Here is a 16,155-nt window from a genome sequence, read left to right on the forward strand (position 1 = left end):
GGCACTGCCTGCCCTAGGTTTGCTAGACTACTAGGCATAGTTGGCGGTACCTCGCCGCCAAGACTGGCAGAAAATGCGGGCTAGAGCCTAACGTAATTAGTTCCTTCCCTGAACCACCTGAGCCTGCTAGATTAGTTAAATATTTTGCCCGATCAACACCTCTAAGCTTAGCCCTGCATGTCCAATTGTACTGCCATGGCTTCGAAATCTGCATGGCGAAGTCTGCACCACAGCGCCAAACGTCGCAATGTCCTCTCCACAGCGCCGTATCGCTGCTTCTCGTGCTCCCTGCGATCCGCTCAGAACCCGCCGGGCAGACCCGACGACAGCTCGCGAATGACGCATTTCGGCTTCGAGACGATCCCAGAGGGAGAGAAGGAGTCTAAGGGTGAGTTCGCATCATAGTACAGCTTTGAGATGGTTATTTACTAATGCACTCCCCCCAGTCGGTGCCGTGTTCAGCTCGGTCGCCAGCTCCTACGACACCATGAACGACCTGATGTCGCTTGGCATCCATCGTCTTTGGAAAGACCACTTCGTCCGATCGCTCAACCCCGGCTCACCATTGGCATCTCGAAGCGGAGACGCGTCCAGCAAGGGTTGGAATATTCTTGACATTGCAGGCGGATCTGGCGACATTGCGTTCCGCCTGCTCGACCACGCAACCAACATCAACAACGACCGCGAGACCCGCGTCACGGTGGCTGATATCAACGCCGATATGCTGTCCGAGGGCCGCAAACGAAGCATCGACACTCCTTACTACAACACCAAGCGCCTCTCATTCATGGTCGCCAACGCACAGCACATGCCGTCGGTCCCAGATAACTCGGTGGATTTGTACACGGTCTCCTTTGGCATCCGCAACTTCACGGACAAGCAGGCGGCTCTGCACGAGGCGTACCGGGTGCTGAAGCCCGGCGGCGTGTTTGCGTGCTTGGAGTTTAGCAAAGTAGACAACACGCTTCTCAACGAGGTGTACAAACGATGGAGCTTTGGTGCGATCCCGTTGATTGGGCAGGTGGTTGCGGGCGATCGCGCCAGCTACCAGTATCTCGTCGAAAGCATTGAGCGTTTCCCCAGCCAGGAAGAGTTCAAGGAGATGATCCGCACCGCAGGGTTTATGATTCCAGGGCGAGGGTTTGAGAATCTCTCGCTTGGCATTGCGGCTATCCACAAGGGCGTCAAGCCGGTTGACGCGTGAGAGTGTACATTACCATTAATATTATACATGTATTTTAGGAAATAATAGAGCATCATACCCAATGATTCAGTGAACAGAAGGTACACACACGTACAGCGGGACGGCTCGCCAAGTGCAACGCCAATGCCCGATTGCAACAGGATGATGCGATCCCGAGCACGCTTTCGCCATTCTTAGCAACTGCCCATGCATCGCGCAGGCTACAAGGTTACAGGGCCGGTTGCGCCGTCGTGATAGGCTGCGGGGGCCCGTGGTCCCGCTCCGGGTTGTTCCATCCAAATCATTATTTCTAATCTGGCCTCCACCTCCACCACGGAGTCGTTGATTACTATTATTATTATTAAGTCAAGATGAAGATCTGATTGTGTTGTGTACCTGTGGCGCTCTAGTCGGATCTCCGCCTGCTGTCACCCCGTCCTGCACTAATAGACCAATACCGTCTCTTCCTCTTCCTCTTCCTCTTCCCCGACTTTTTTTTTCGATTATCAGCATGGTCACATTCGTTATCGCGGAGGCCTGGTGCGTCGATGAACCCCTCCTCCGCTGATTCCTCTGACTCGCGACCATCAATCGCCGTCGTGGGCTGATCCGGAGTTTCTTCATCCTCGTCTGGCGCTCGCAACAGCACACATATCTGATATCATTGTATAAGACCCAAGCTGCCCCTCCACCCGCCAACAAGAAGACGGCATACACACCAGCAGCAATGGTGTGCTTCCACGACCACTCGCCTACAGAGCAAACAGCTCAAGACGCCGTTGACGCGATCACAACGGCCCTACATGTCATCGCTACCGAGCGCGATGCCCTCACCAACCTCGAGTCCATCTACCGCAACGACCCACTCGCCCAGAAGAGCATCCAGCGCGCCGTCGCCGAGCTGGTGCAGACCATCAAGCGAGGTGGAAAGCTGGTGATATGCGGTGTTGGAAAAAGCGGCAAGATCGGCCACAAGCTCGAAGCTACCATGAACAGTGTCGGCATACACAGTGTCTTTCTGCATCCGACGGAGGCGCTGCATGGGGATTTGGGGATGATCAGACCGGTATGCAATAACTTGTACTATCTACCAAGTATCAGAACCCAGCTAATATGACTAGATCGATACGCTTCTCTTGATATCTTTCTCTGGCCGCACCGCTGAGCTGCTCCTCATGCTCCCTCATATCCCACGCACGGTGCCAGTCATCGCCATCACCTCGCACACACACCCATCTAGCTGCCCACTGCTGTCATACAACACCTCCGACATGGGCATCCTCCTCCCAGCGCCCCTGCACATTGATGAAGAAACCTCCTTCGGCCTCTCCGCTCCCACAAGCTCAACAACAGTTGCCCTAGCCCTCGGCGACGCCCTTGCCCTGGCTGCCGCTCGCAATCTGCACACTTTACCGGGCCAAGGCCCAGCAGAAGTCTTCAAAGGCTTCCACCCCGGCGGTGCCATCGGTGCTGCCACCGCCGCTTCCTCCGCCATCTCAACCCCCAAATCCTCCCTATCCTCCTCCTCCTCATCCTCATCTCCCTCGTGTCCATGTACATCCGCCACCTCTCCCAGCCTCTCCTCGCTCGACGGGCCCACGAAACTCACCCTCGATGAACCTGCTCCAAAAGAAATAGCACCAATAACCATCTCCGACTTTCTTGTGCCCCTCGACACAATCCCCATCGCACAAGCCTCCTCTGCCCCGCAAATCCGTATCCTCGATGTCCTCCTAACCGCTATCCAAAACCCAGCCGCGAAGTCGTGGGTCCGTCTATCCTCCACCGAAATCATCCCGCCGTACCGCGTCCGCTCAATAACCACAGCTAATCACACCTCCACTTCCTCAATCATCAACGTCGACACCCCACTCTCGGCTCTCCCCGAACAAGTCGCGGTCAGCGACGAACATTGGCTCCCCGTGCGAGCCTCCAGCACGATCGACGATGTGCGGGTGTGGGTGGAGGAAGCAATCGCGAAATCTGCCTTAGTATCTCCTTTGCCTGTTGTTATTAGTGTCGTTGACGATATCGAGGAGGATAAAGTTCTTGGCTTTGTGGCGGCGGATGATATTGTTCCTTTTTAAATATAGTATTGGTTTGAAGCTGCTGGTACAGATTCTGCCATATACATACATATATACGTATATCTCCTTTCCATCATGGTTTACAGGTAGTTGTTATACATACGGGTGGAATTTTGAGTCGGTTGCTCTAGATACCTCGCTTCGCGTTGGGATGACGCAGGCATATGATGATGTGTGTTGGTTTTTATTTCATACTTTACTGGTCTATCGGGTAGATATTGGAGGTCCAATTGATATTTACGTGCGCTTCTACGCGTACTCCTTACTCTGCTCAACACGTCGCTAGCAGGTTGAATTCGGCTAACAACTGTGGTCAAAGGTTTAATCATTTTTGTCACTATCCTATACAAAACTATCCACTACACCAACTTGAAACCTGGCAGGTTTGTATGACGTCTGTCGTTATGTTTGTGATAAAAATAGACAATTTCAGGGGACTCCCTCGGGCGTTTCCCGAACATTATTGAACGACAATTCTGAATCAGAGCATAAAAAAAAGTCCGGCAATCCATCCAAACCCAAACGCAGCTCCAGTGTTGATTGCTTCGAGTACCGGGGCGCCTCCAGTACTTGTGGCCTGTGCTGATGGACTGGGTGTCTTGGTGATCTTATGAGCGCCGCCGCCAACGCCTCCAGCATTGTGAGCCCGGGTGTTGGTCCATGTCGAATGTGAGGTAGTTGGCGAGCTAGCTGGCCTTCTAGATGGGGTTGGTGACAGTCTAAGCCCGCCTTTTCCACTCTGAGTAGATCGAACGGTGGTCGTCGGGTCGTTGGCGAGAGTGCTATCAGGCAAGGAACTAGCCACGGAAGTAGTATCAACCGCAGAAGTAGGGTCATATGCAGAAACTGTGGCCGGGCCACTAGTTGTGGGCGTGAAGGCAGGGAGCTTGGCGATTTCTTTGGGACCAGGCGTGCAGAAGTCGTTGGTCAATCCACAGACATAACCAACTTGACAGCAACCGCCGTTGATACACTTGGGTCCAGCACCACATAGCTCGTCACATACAGGGAGCTGGCTGGAATAGGTGCAGGCAGCACCTCTAGGACAACATCCGATGCCATCAGGACAGGCAGTTTGAGATGAAGCAGGGCATAAACCACCCAATTTGCGGGCATTAAGAGTGTCCTGAACTGCTAGAGCAGTGATAGGGGCGAACGCGAGGATCGAGTCGCCGAGGGTAGAGGTTGTAAAGAACAGGGCGGCAAAGAAGAGGAGATACATGGTTGGAAATTCGCCAACGGGTAAGAAACGATGTTTGGAAAGAGTCACAAGTAGTATGACAATACACTTGGTTATCGACACAGTGGTATGTGGATGGAGATTGTTCTTCGTAGCTATGTATGCTGGCAGAGTATCGAGAAGATGGTTGAAGTAGGAAGAAAGAATGGTGCAAGAAGGGCCAGGCAGAGGGGAGGAAATATCCCCTCTCTCCTCTGTTGCTGGCGCCTTCCCTGGGCGCAGTCTGTGTCGTGTGCAGGAATAGAAGGTACGACGGACCAGCACAAATGGCAGCTGCGACCCAGTCGGACTACGTGAGAGACATTTCTTCGGCATAAAGCAGAGAATCATCACTTGTCTGTTTGTCAACTCGCATCGCCAATCCGCTACCCGCCAGCTGGTGGTTTCGTCTATTTTCTTCAGTCGCAGAACCAGAATTATCTATCGACTATTTCTGAAGATAGACAATGCGGAGCCCAATTATGGCTGCCCTAGGGGTTTGATGAAACAGCTGCTGGACAATGAACAGGTTCTCCGAATAGAACAACCCGAATGGTTTGTATTAAGAATAGACCCTCGCTTTTCGATATTGTGTAGTAGCCGGCTCTTTGTCTTATCCCCACAAGTATGAATACCCTCCTGTAATACCTTGTTATAGAAGCATAGGGCAACAGGCAGCGCGGTGAGATGGTCATGATTACGCGGCAGAAGTAATGTGCCCTAGAATAGGCTCGCTAGGCCATGCGAAATATATCACTTGTTCCCAATGGTAAGACTCGGATCGCGAGATATGTTATGACTTTGGCTAGCTACAGGGTCATAAGGAGGTTCGTAATATGTTGCGGATGTATAAACAGGTTCATGACCGGCCTGGGCCGCCTGATAATAGACTTCTCGTCTATACCTCGACCGCTCGTAGAGCCGACCTAGCTAATCCGTCTCTCCTAAACATGCAGCTTTGTTTCATTTTGACTCCGATCTGGGAGCGTAAAAGCCGTAATACCAGACGAGCTACGTGTACAGAAATTACACTTGATTTAGTGATGCTGAGACTATAATCCGGAATAAAATTGTCTCGATCCTTGCACCGAAAATATTGGACTAGTTGGGTAGTTCCGAACCCTAACCCTAATTTTTTGTTACGCTTGTCTTCACAGCTTGAATTTTTGATATTCATGTCATTGGTTTACTTTGGGTTGATCACTTTGTGAATAGTTCCATATGAGAATACTATTGCTGACTCAATGAAATTTCAACCACTCCTTGAACGAAACAGCACCAACACCACGCAGACTCAAGTATTTTAAACATTACTCGCGCGAGTCAACTTGAAACAACAACTATCACGCACACTCAAAACTACGCACACAAACTATCAAACTAGGTACTAATTACGAGATTGAATCAACAGCTGTATTATAACCTTATTGTTTATTGAATTCATTAGATCAATTAACTCATGAGCCAAAGCCAAAGCCTACTTTTCGTGCCCATAGTCGATTGCACGGTTCCATGGTGGTATATAGGATAATGTCTTCTGGAAATACCTCGCCAAGGAGTTGACATGGCAAGCGTTCAATTAACTTGACGTATAGCTATCTATTCCAATAATTCTAAGCATAGGCAAAAAGAGAAATAGATAAATCAATTCACAGAATAGTGAGATTTCGCGTGGTCATTGACCATGGATTCAGTAGGTAGGTCGTTCCTTGCTTCTCAAGGCAGGGGCACGGTTCATTAGCTTACAAGGTGTTGTGAGGAAGGGTTGGTTCAGGTGAGGTAATTGAGAATCTTAGACAGGACAATGTTTGACTCGACGGCATATGATTGGACTTTCACAATCGCGATTCTTTATATCTAGTTCAGAACGTGGAGCGCTTCGAGTGCTATCCCTGCCAGCTGGGAGCAGTGCCTAGACCCAATTAGACTCCTTGATATAGTTGCAGATAAAAGTAGCACCGTGTTGTTGGGTGGCAAGTAATGTCTTGAAGTAATGATTGGCGACCCATCTGTGCAAGGCCCAGAAATGCACCTGCAACTTTTCCAACTATAATTATGGGTAATCAATTAAATCAGGCCGGAGTTGCAGTTTCTTTATCCTTTCCTTTATCGAGCGCAGTGGTGCTTCCTGAGCCGTCATCTTCATATAGGTGATGTTGTTCGATATAAGTGATCACAGGGGTCGGAATTAAATATCGAACGCTCATTTCTCGTCGTAAGAAGAGCCTGATCTTGGTGCTGCTTACGTCGTTTTGTATTAATTGCTGAATGACATGGATATTGTCGCGCCACGGCTGCAATGCTGCTAGCGCCTCATCAATATCAGTGCCGTTGCGCTCAACAATAAAAGCCTAACTTGGAGTTAGCAAATATAACAAAGGCCTCCATGTAGAACTTACCCCGTATCGTCCTAGAATATGATCTAGATCTTTGTCACTCCATACACCTGGCGTCGACATTGTGTGGATCAAGTCAGCGCCTGCGAGAAGGGCTACGCGAACTGGTTTGCGGGTTCCATCTCCGCAGTCAACGCCCTGACGGACGACATTAATCTCGTGGTCGAAATGGTCCAGCACTACCGCGGTAGGCTGATATTCTTTATGGAAGGCTTCCCAGGGATCAATCATTAGCCACTCAGAGCCTTCATCCACGGCGAGTCGACACATGGAAATTCTATCAACTTAATTAGTCACTAGTTGCTTTGCTTAGATACAAGGTATAATGAATGACTCACCGATCCTCTGCACTAGCCAGTCCTGCCTTTCTGTAAGCATCCGATACTGGCGACAAGTAACCTCCCATGAGCTCAAAATTAGTATTGAATTTAGCATAATCAGCAGCCATTTCTCTGCGATATCATCAGTATCTGTCTGAAAAGGTCGAGGGGGCCACTTACTGCATTCGCAGGTGTAGGTATGTTGGAGGGCTGAAACTACCAGCAGAAACCAAAACAAGGGGCGTCTTGCTTGGGTCCTTCATGACTCTCTTGAGCCTATGTTCAGGGAATTTGTATGTCTCTAGGCTTTCCACGTTTGGAGCCATTTCGACGTTGTCGGTAGAATTTGAGGCCGACATTTCTTTTTCTTTGTTTTTTTTACTGCCCGAAAAAATCGGGAAACAGTAATTGAACAAAAAACGAAACGCAACGATGGATTATTGTGGAGGGAAGATTGACGGTGGCGAGGCGGCCGTGGCTATACCGATGACGCAGCACGAGGGCGCTCGGCTGGCACGAGGTTTCGCAACTACTGTGTCGAACACAATACGGTGAAAAGAGGTAGGATAGGACTTGTTGAATATATGATACGAGCGACTGGTTTTCCACAGCCAAATAGGTAGGCTCGATAGAAGCGATCGTATAAGGGCAGGAATACCGCGGTTGGAGGACGCTCGGGTTTTCTCGCTCGGCACAACGGAATCTGGTGGACAGCAGCGGCTCACGAAGCAGGGAGGGGTGTGTTAAGAGGGGTAGAGGGGGCTAGAGGAAAGCAGAAGAGGAGGAGAGATTGTCGGGGTAAGGTTGTCGGTTTAATAAGCAGGCTGGTCACAAAACAGAACAGAATTGGCGTCGGAGACCTCTCCATGGCCAGCAATTAATGCTGCGATTGCGGAAGGGAGGTGGGGTGAATGCAAACGGTGTCTGGAAGGGGAAGTGCGGAATTTGCATTTGCCCCATTTGTCTCTTTTTTGCTTTTTGCGCTCTTTTTTGCACAGAATTTGCGCAAACCATGATATTTGCTATTCTTTGTCGAGAATACTGTATAAGAGTACATGTGTAGTATAAGATCTCTAGCAACACTACGGTTCGGCTATTGTATGATTATTGTTATTGTATTAACTATTTATTATGAATTATTAATCTTGCAATGACGAACCTTCCTTATCAGATTTACCATTTTAGCGCCCGGAATCCATCGTCACAGCACTTCGGTGTGGGGAGGAAGAAAAGCAATTGCTAGTACGATTAACGATCTCTCGTAACCCATAGAGCATACATGCTCTATGGGCTACGGTGTCAGCCCCAGCAGCCTGGCATGGCTGATGGGCAGACCAATATCAAGCTCAACAACAAGGAACACAGGCTGGCATTGAAACCCCGCCGGAAGCGGAGAGCCGGCACTGAGAGCCTCGTCGTAGCAGCAGGCCTGTGTCGGTTGTGGCTGGAGAAGAGCTTTCTAGCTGTTATTCATGTGTTTTGGGATCTCAGTAATAATAACAACCAGAGCTCGTAGTGAGATGGGCGTCTGCTCGGCGGATATACAGAGACCTGCGGTGCATGACGTGACTGGGGTCGTACCGAGAGGAGCAGTCACTCACTAGCGAGCAATGCTCAAGCGTAGACCAACATATCGATCTGGCAATCTCCTCCTGTTAATGCAATAGTATAATACGGCCGAGGAGCATATTTCCCTGCTGCCTTATCGTTGCAAATCCAGCAAGAATCGTTGTCTATCTATGTCGTGTGGTTGTTGCACTTCGGCCTCTTGACGCTCTCCGAACAAGGCCAGCCAACATCCTCGGGCAGCCCGAACCAGCCTGATCCCACTCTCCTGCAACTCCAACCACCACCCTAGACCGGCCCTCCATCATCAACATCTGCATGTTGACTGCATTGGCCGTCTGCCAGGCGATTTATATATCCAGCAACAGCAACAGCGTCTGCATCCATCCATATCCCTCCATAGTCCGCGGACGTTCGTCGCTCCACCTGTACTTCTCGGTCCGCTCTGAAGAGCTGCGGATGGCGGGTTGACAGTGATCACGACGAGCGACTTCAACCAGCTCCAGATACTTATGGCCAGACGAACGACTGCTGCCGACGACCACCAGGACTCGCTCGAGCCATATCCTCCATCCCCCCCGCCTTCTCCGCTCCGCTGTCCTTCCAGGCCACCGCCGCCGCCGCCAGTCCTATATTGAGGTATGCCCATGCAAATTGCCGCCCATCTCCCCCACTGGCCAGGAGAGCGCAAATCTAGCTGGAATACTTGTGTCAGACTGTCAGTGTGTGCACGCTTTGCAGCGGAACAGCAGGAGATTACCTGCCGAAGACTGCTGCAGCTGGGGAAGCTCCTTCCGCCATCGACTGGACGACGCTAGTTTGCGCTCGACAACAACCCTGGACTATCCAGACTCCCCTCTCTCTCCTAGCACCTCCCCATACCAGCCCTGTCTACTTTTTCAGTCATTGCACTCTCTATTTAACCCGCTACCTTTGCTTTCCTCGCCTTGCTGTGCCTACCATGTTCGACGCCATCTAACATCGCTCATGCATACTAGAAACACTCGCTCTGCTGCACGCCACGCTGCAGCTGATACTGCTTCCAATAGCACCGTCGAGCCCCCAGGGAGTCGTCTAGCGACAAACCCCTCGTCACGAAAACGCAAAGCCACTGTGCAACGTGACAAAGCGCACGAGGACGCAGAGCCTCCTGCCCAACCTACTTCGCCATCGAGAAAAACCAAGAAACAGCGCACAGCGTCAAGCCTTACAGAGTCGAGCACTCCTGTCTCTGCTCCTGCTGCTGGATCGCGGCGAACGGCTAGAAATCGTCCAGCAATGTCACAACCTGGGTTTGTTGATCCTGACGTTTCCGCTCACTTTCATGTGTTGGTGGAGAAATTGACTAACTTGATGATCTTTTCTTAGCTCGTCGTCTCAGCCCTCTGATACGACGTCTAGAGTACGAACTTCCTCCTCCTCCACGACGAGACGGAAATCAAGTAAAAATGGAAAAACACGCCCTGGTGATAAGGATTCCTTGCCATTAAGGTCTAGTAGTCGGATGGAGGTCTCTGAGTCGCCTTTCACAGCAGATGGTGAGGCGCGAAATAATCAATCGTCCCACCGTCGACAAAAGAAACGCTCGCCAAAGCAAAGTCCGGATATTCCCATGCGAGACACTGATGAAGAGCCGAGCGAACAAGATCCTCCCAGGGAAGACGACGATGCGGAATCTTCACCACCCAGTGAAAGCAACGACGGCATGCATCCACCCGGCCTGATGGATGACGATGATACAGATCCTTTCCGTAGCGGCCTATTTGGGTCTCGTACCCCCCTCGGCCTGCAAAACACCCTCAGAGCTCTGACAGGAATGATGACGGGCATGTCTTCACGGTTACGTGAGATACTATCCCAATTAAGAATGAAAGAGGACCCCTCCATACAACTCATTGCCTTACAAGAGCTTTCTGATCTTCTACTCGTCTCCAATGAAGATAACTTGTCCGGTCAATTTTCGCCAGATCCGTACGTCAAGGAGCTGGTAGCTCTTATGCAGCCAAGTGAGATGGGAGAAGAAAACCCTGAGATTATGCTGTTGGCTTGTAGATGCCTCGCCAATCTCATGGAGGCTCTTCGCGGTTCTGTCGCCAATGTTGTCTACGGTGGAGCAGTCCCAGTCTTGTGTCAGAAGTTATTAGATATTCAATTTATCGATCTTGCTGAACAAGCACTGAGTGTAAGTTTGCCGTCTCCCCCCTTTTAGTTTACCTCTCAACATAATTTTCAAATATCCTTTCTGACTGGGCTTATCTACTAGACTTTGGCGAAAATCTCGGTTGATTTCCCTGCATCCATTGTCCGTGAAGGCGGTCTTACTGCTTGCTTGACCTATCTAGACTTTTTCCCTACAAGCACTCAACGTACAGCTGTGACGACCGCTGCCAACTGCTGCCGTAGCCTCCCAGGCGATTCGTTTCCCGTTGTCAAAGATGTCATGCCGACGCTGCTCAACGTTCTCTCGAGCAGTGACCAAAAAGTCGTTGAGCAGGCTTGTCTATGCGTGTGCAGAATTGTGGAAAGTTTTAAATATAAGCCCGAGAAACTGGAAGAACTCATTGAGCCGGCTATGCTCAAGGCAATCCTTCGCCTTCTCCTACCGGGTACTACCAACTTAATAGGGCCTCATATCCACACCCAGTTTTTGCGAGTTCTAGGCATCGTTGCTCAAGCCAGTCCTCGATTATCCGTCGAATTGCTTCGAATGGATGTTGTAGACACTCTCTACCAGATTCTGACAGATGTTTCTGCTCCACGCGAGGTTGAAAGCGGTGTCAAAATCGACAACGTCGTCATCATGCAAGCATTGATACATCGTCCACGAGAGCAGGTTTTCGAAAGCTTAAGTGTCATTTGCGAGCTTCTTCCTAGCAGCAGCCACAGTCCTACTTCTTCCACCCGATTTGACGATGCTTTGATCACCGCCGGAATTCGAAGCCGTGTCAGCTCACAATCTTCCTCCAGAGCTAAAGAGTCCGCTGAAAAGAGGCGCAGTCTATTTGCAGATTGCAGGGCTGAATTGAAACGTTTTGCGATGGTGCTGCTTCCAACTCTGACGGATGCATATTCAAGTACTGTGAATTTGGGCGTCCGTGAGAAGGTCCTTCACGCGCAGCTCAAAATGCTCCAAAATATCGATGCGCATGTGATCAAGGATGCTCTTCGCACGGTTCCTTACGCCTCATTCTTGGCTGCGATTCTATCTCAGAAAGACCATCCTGTTCTGGTTTCGAGTGCTTTGCAATGTGCCGAACTACTTTTTGAACGTTTACAGGAAATCTATCAATATCAATTCCATCGGGAAGGTGTGATATCCGAGATAGCGGAATTGGCTGAAAAACCTTTGTCCATCGAAAGAACGGCCAGTCTTCCACCAACTAAGCCTTTGGAAGATATTACAATGCCCGATCGAGACGTAGGTCAGTCGGATTCTAGAGCAACCAGCGAAGATATTAGCGCAATACGTGATGACAACCATGATGATGATCAGGAAGAGGACGAAGACGACAAGAACCAGAATGACCGGGATGAAGATGAAGATGAAGATGAAGATGAGGACGACGAAGACAATGATAATGACGACATTTCCGAGTCCGAGAGCTCCACATCGTTCACTACTCCTCGTCAGCTTTCTCAGACCATGGACGCTGTAATGAATGATAATGTCACACTTGCCGCTCGCGCTTTTCTTCAGGTGTACGAAAAGTCGGAGAGCACCAAGTCGATGGCAGAAAAGGCGACCAATATTCTCAATGAATTACAACGCTTGGCATCTGATATCAAGTCTGTGTACTTCGGAGATCGAGCGGAGGACCCTGTGAACCTGTTCCAGAGGCTTGCATCCTACTTTGAGGGCGATGCATTGGAGAATATCACTAGCTCTGAGCTCCTCAAATCAGGAATTATTGACGTTCTTCTCGAAATATTTAGTTCCAACTCATCTGCACGCGATGCACGGACAAGCTTTGTGCAAGCCTTTTTGGGTACGACCATTCCAGAAGCAGCCCGTAGTCAGACATCATCCAAGACTGCCTTCAGTGTGTTTGTCCAAAAGCTTCACGACCTCTTCAGCCGTACAGAACATTTCGAAGTAATTACTGTTGGTCACAATTCTCTTGAAAACACACGAAGCAACGCCACATACATGCTTGGCAAACAAGTCCGGCTGAAACTAATCGCCGACGATGCCTCTGAAATCCCCCGCCCGTATAAGAACATTATGGTCTCAATTCATGCAATTGCGACGTTCAAGTCTCTCGACGACTTTTTACGCCCTCGGATCAGCTTGTCAGACCGTCCGCGAGTTTCACGTAATCGTGACCTTTTATCACATCTCACCGGAGGGGAAAGGTTCCGCGAATCACCCAGCCAAGACAATGATTCTCGGGGTTCAGCCTTACAATCTTCCCGAACGGACACCACACCGCATCATGGACGATCGTCAGACAATTCAAAGAATGCAGGTGGTAGCCAACGCACACCAGTTGCCGGACGTGATCGCAGAGTCGGAACCCGCCGGTCTAGTCGAAACCAACCCTCTAGTGTGGATGGTGATGAGCTTCACGATGACCGTCCCTTAGAATGTGCTGATGAGAAACAGCTTAGCGAGGAGGACAATGAGGATGAAGAGTCCGATGATAACGGCGATGAAGAGCTGAACGCTATTGTTGACGATCTGGAGGATGAGCTTTCTGACGATCCTGGCCCTGAGCCTACTGCTGTCAATATGGAAGTCGCATCTACAGGTAAAGTCACTGCTCGCAAAGACGATGGAACTCGTGTCGCAACCCCATCTCAATCACAAACACTTGACCGGAGCTCGTCTTCCAACTCGGTTCCAGCCCTCGCTGCTGTGGGTGGCGGTTCGTTAGCTATGGCAGGTAGACCTTTTCCATCCTACGCCGCCGCAATGGCATCTATCCCTCAGGACTGGCACATCGAGTTCAGCATTGATGATCAGCCAATCACGAATGAGACTACGATCTACCGTGCAATTCACCACAGTCGAGACCATATTGACGACGGTGGCCGAAATATTTGGGCTGCGATACACACAGTGAAATTCCGTCGTGTTCCGGGGCCACCACCGGCGGAAACATCCTCCCTAGCATCCGGTTCACAAGATACAGCCGCTAGAGATGAGAAGACAGGCCTTCCCCAATCCCTGAGCAAAGACTCTACTACTGCATCTATCTTGCAATTATTGCGAGTACTACATGAAATTAACGCCCATCTTGACGATCTCATTGCCGAGAGCAAGGAACTGATTGCAGTCACAGCCGAACCGCTGTCGCAATTCATCAACACTAAATTGACCGCCAAATTGAACCGTCAATTGGAAGAGCCGCTGGTTGTTGCAAGTAGTTGCCTTCCAAGTTGGAGTGAGGATCTCGCTCGCGAGTTCCCATTCTTGTTTCCATTTGAAACTCGACATCTCTTCCTGCAGTCTACTGCATTTGGCTATTCTCGTTCGATGATGCGTTGGCAGAATTCTCAACTTGAAGACAGCCGTCGGGATCAACGCCGTGATGATCGCCCATTCCTTGGTCGTCTCCAGCGACAGAAAGTCCGGATCTCGAGATCCCGTATCCTCGAGTCGGCCATGAAAGTTATGGAATTATATGGATCTTCTGCTAGCATACTTGAGGTTGAGTATTTCGAAGAGGTGGGAACCGGTCTCGGCCCCACTCTCGAGTTCTACTCTTCTGTCTCTAAAGAGTTTTCAAGAAAGAAGTTCAAACTTTGGCGGGAAAATGACTCCGACACTAAAAGTGACTACGCTTTTGGAAAGCATGGCTTGTTTCCGGCACCCATGAGTAATCGGCAAGCCGAATCGGAGTCTGGCAAACGGCAACTTCAGCTATTCAAAGCTCTCGGCAAGTTTGTGGCTCGCTCTATGCTAGATTCGCGGATAATCGACATCAACTTTAATCCTACCTTTTTCCGAGTAACTTCAACCTCGTTTACCCCCTCCTTAGGAACCGTGAAAACTGTGGATCGAGATCTCGCAAACTCGCTGCTTCTAGTCAAACATTTCGTCAATGCGAAGAAACGCCTTTTCAAAAATTCATTGCTCTCTACCAGTCAAAAGGCCCAGATCGCCCAAAACATTGAAGTCGATGGCGTTCGTGTTGATGATTTGGGCTTGGACTTTACCTTGCCTGGATATCCATCTATCGAAATGATTGCCAATGGATCCAACATTGCGGTTACCATTGATAATGTAGATATGTACCTAGATCGTGTCATTGATTTTACCTTGGGCAGCGGAGTTCGTCAACAAGTCGAAGCATTTCGATCTGGATTTTCACAGGTGTTCCCATATTCAGCGTTACGAGCTTTTACTCCCAATGAGCTTGTAATGTTATTTGGACGAGTCGAAGAGGACTGGTCTATTGAAAGTAAGTACTGTTCAAGGCGTGTTTTTGGTACTAGACTAACCTTTTCTAGCACTCATGGACTCTATAAAAGCAGACCATGGCTTCAACATGGATAGCAAGAGTGTGCGAAACTTGCTGCAAACTATGAGTGAACTGGACGCACAGCAGCGTCGAGATTTCTTGCAATTTGTCACTGGAAGCCCGAAGCTTCCGATAGGAGGTAAGCCATGTCTCGTGATTGCTATTGATCTATCTAACAATTGTACAGGCTTCAAGAGTCTCACGCCTATGTTTACGGTAGTGTGCCGTCCAAGCGAACCTCCATATACGTCAGACGATTACCTACCCAGTGTAATGACTTGTGTCAATTACCTCAAATTACCTGACTACAGTAGCCTAGAGGTTCTTCGTGAGCGCCTTATTGTGGCTATCCAGGAAGGCCAAGGGGCTTTCCACCTTTCATGAGCTTTACGTCAAATCAATCTAGATATTTACTTGCTTCTCCCGTTTGTTCTTTTTACTCATAATGTGTGCTGTTTGCATGGTGATCTCGACCCATCATTAAATACCCAGCAGAATGAATGACATGTGACAGGGCGGCATTATTGGCGGGTCTCGGTTTCGGTAAAGAACAAGCTAGTATTTGAAGCTTGTAGGCGTCTGGGTTTTCTGCTAGTACCTGGTTGACGGTTGTAATTTCTAGATGGCAATGAATCGTTTACAAGTTTGTAATTCCACAATAAATACTCATTGTCTATCATAACATTTGAAACCAGTGATCTACTGCGGGTGTCATTGAGGTTTTACCAACCCTATAAAAGATTAAATCTAGAGATTTGACCAAATCCTAATGGCATTGCTATCTTTCTAAATGTCAATCTTACTACAAGTAACGGACGGATATTGAATACATATAACGAACGGATAAGCATAATGTAAACAACAGTAATACCAAATCAATTTTCAAGAAAGTTAGATTCAACGTCATAACATTGCAACCT

At 49.4% G+C, this 16,155-nt stretch overlaps 5 protein-coding genes across 5 annotated transcripts; 3 read left to right on the plus strand and 2 right to left on the minus strand.

Moving 5' to 3' along the window:
- Window positions 1–195: 195 nt before the first annotated feature.
- BGW36DRAFT_308564 (ubiquinone biosynthesis methyltransferase COQ5) lies at window positions 196–1,204 on the plus strand (the record flags this gene model as incomplete). Its single annotated transcript, XM_046212342.1, has 2 exons — window positions 196–388; window positions 447–1,204. The coding sequence occupies 2 exons, from the start codon at window positions 196–198 to the stop codon at window positions 1,202–1,204; spliced, it is 951 nt and encodes a 316-aa protein (XP_046065888.1).
- A 706-nt stretch (window positions 1,205–1,910) lies between these two features.
- Window positions 1,911–3,270, plus strand: BGW36DRAFT_308767 (uncharacterized protein; the record flags this gene model as incomplete). Its single annotated transcript, XM_046212360.1, has 2 exons — window positions 1,911–2,249; window positions 2,305–3,270. The coding sequence occupies 2 exons, from the start codon at window positions 1,911–1,913 to the stop codon at window positions 3,268–3,270; spliced, it is 1,305 nt and encodes a 434-aa protein (XP_046065889.1).
- Window positions 3,271–3,751: 481 nt separating this feature from the next.
- BGW36DRAFT_365307 (uncharacterized protein) lies at window positions 3,752–4,492 on the minus strand (the record flags this gene model as incomplete). The annotated part of the gene is made up of 1 exon (XM_046214635.1): window positions 3,752–4,492. One exon carries the CDS (start codon window positions 4,490–4,492, stop codon window positions 3,752–3,754), a length of 741 nt encoding a protein of 246 aa, XP_046065890.1.
- A 2,069-nt stretch (window positions 4,493–6,561) lies between these two features.
- BGW36DRAFT_401878 (nicotinamide mononucleotide adenylyl transferase) lies at window positions 6,562–7,564 on the minus strand (the record flags this gene model as incomplete). The annotated part of the gene is made up of 4 exons (XM_046218800.1): window positions 6,562–6,840; window positions 6,889–7,162; window positions 7,224–7,337; window positions 7,386–7,564. 4 exons carry the CDS (start codon window positions 7,562–7,564, stop codon window positions 6,562–6,564), a joined length of 846 nt encoding a protein of 281 aa, XP_046065891.1.
- A 2,194-nt stretch (window positions 7,565–9,758) lies between these two features.
- BGW36DRAFT_433538 (putative ubiquitin-protein ligase Ufd4) lies at window positions 9,759–15,619 on the plus strand (the record flags this gene model as incomplete). The annotated part of the gene is made up of 5 exons (XM_046221284.1): window positions 9,759–10,063; window positions 10,140–10,953; window positions 11,035–15,175; window positions 15,225–15,374; window positions 15,423–15,619. 5 exons carry the CDS (start codon window positions 9,759–9,761, stop codon window positions 15,617–15,619), a joined length of 5,607 nt encoding a protein of 1,868 aa, XP_046065892.1.
- Between the last annotated feature and the right edge of the window lie 536 nt (window positions 15,620–16,155).

This window comes from Talaromyces proteolyticus (assembly GCF_021365285.1).
Source record: "Talaromyces proteolyticus strain PMI_201 chromosome Unknown BGW36scaffold_15, whole genome shotgun sequence".
Lineage (NCBI taxonomy): Eukaryota > Fungi > Ascomycota > Eurotiomycetes > Eurotiales > Trichocomaceae > Talaromyces > Talaromyces proteolyticus.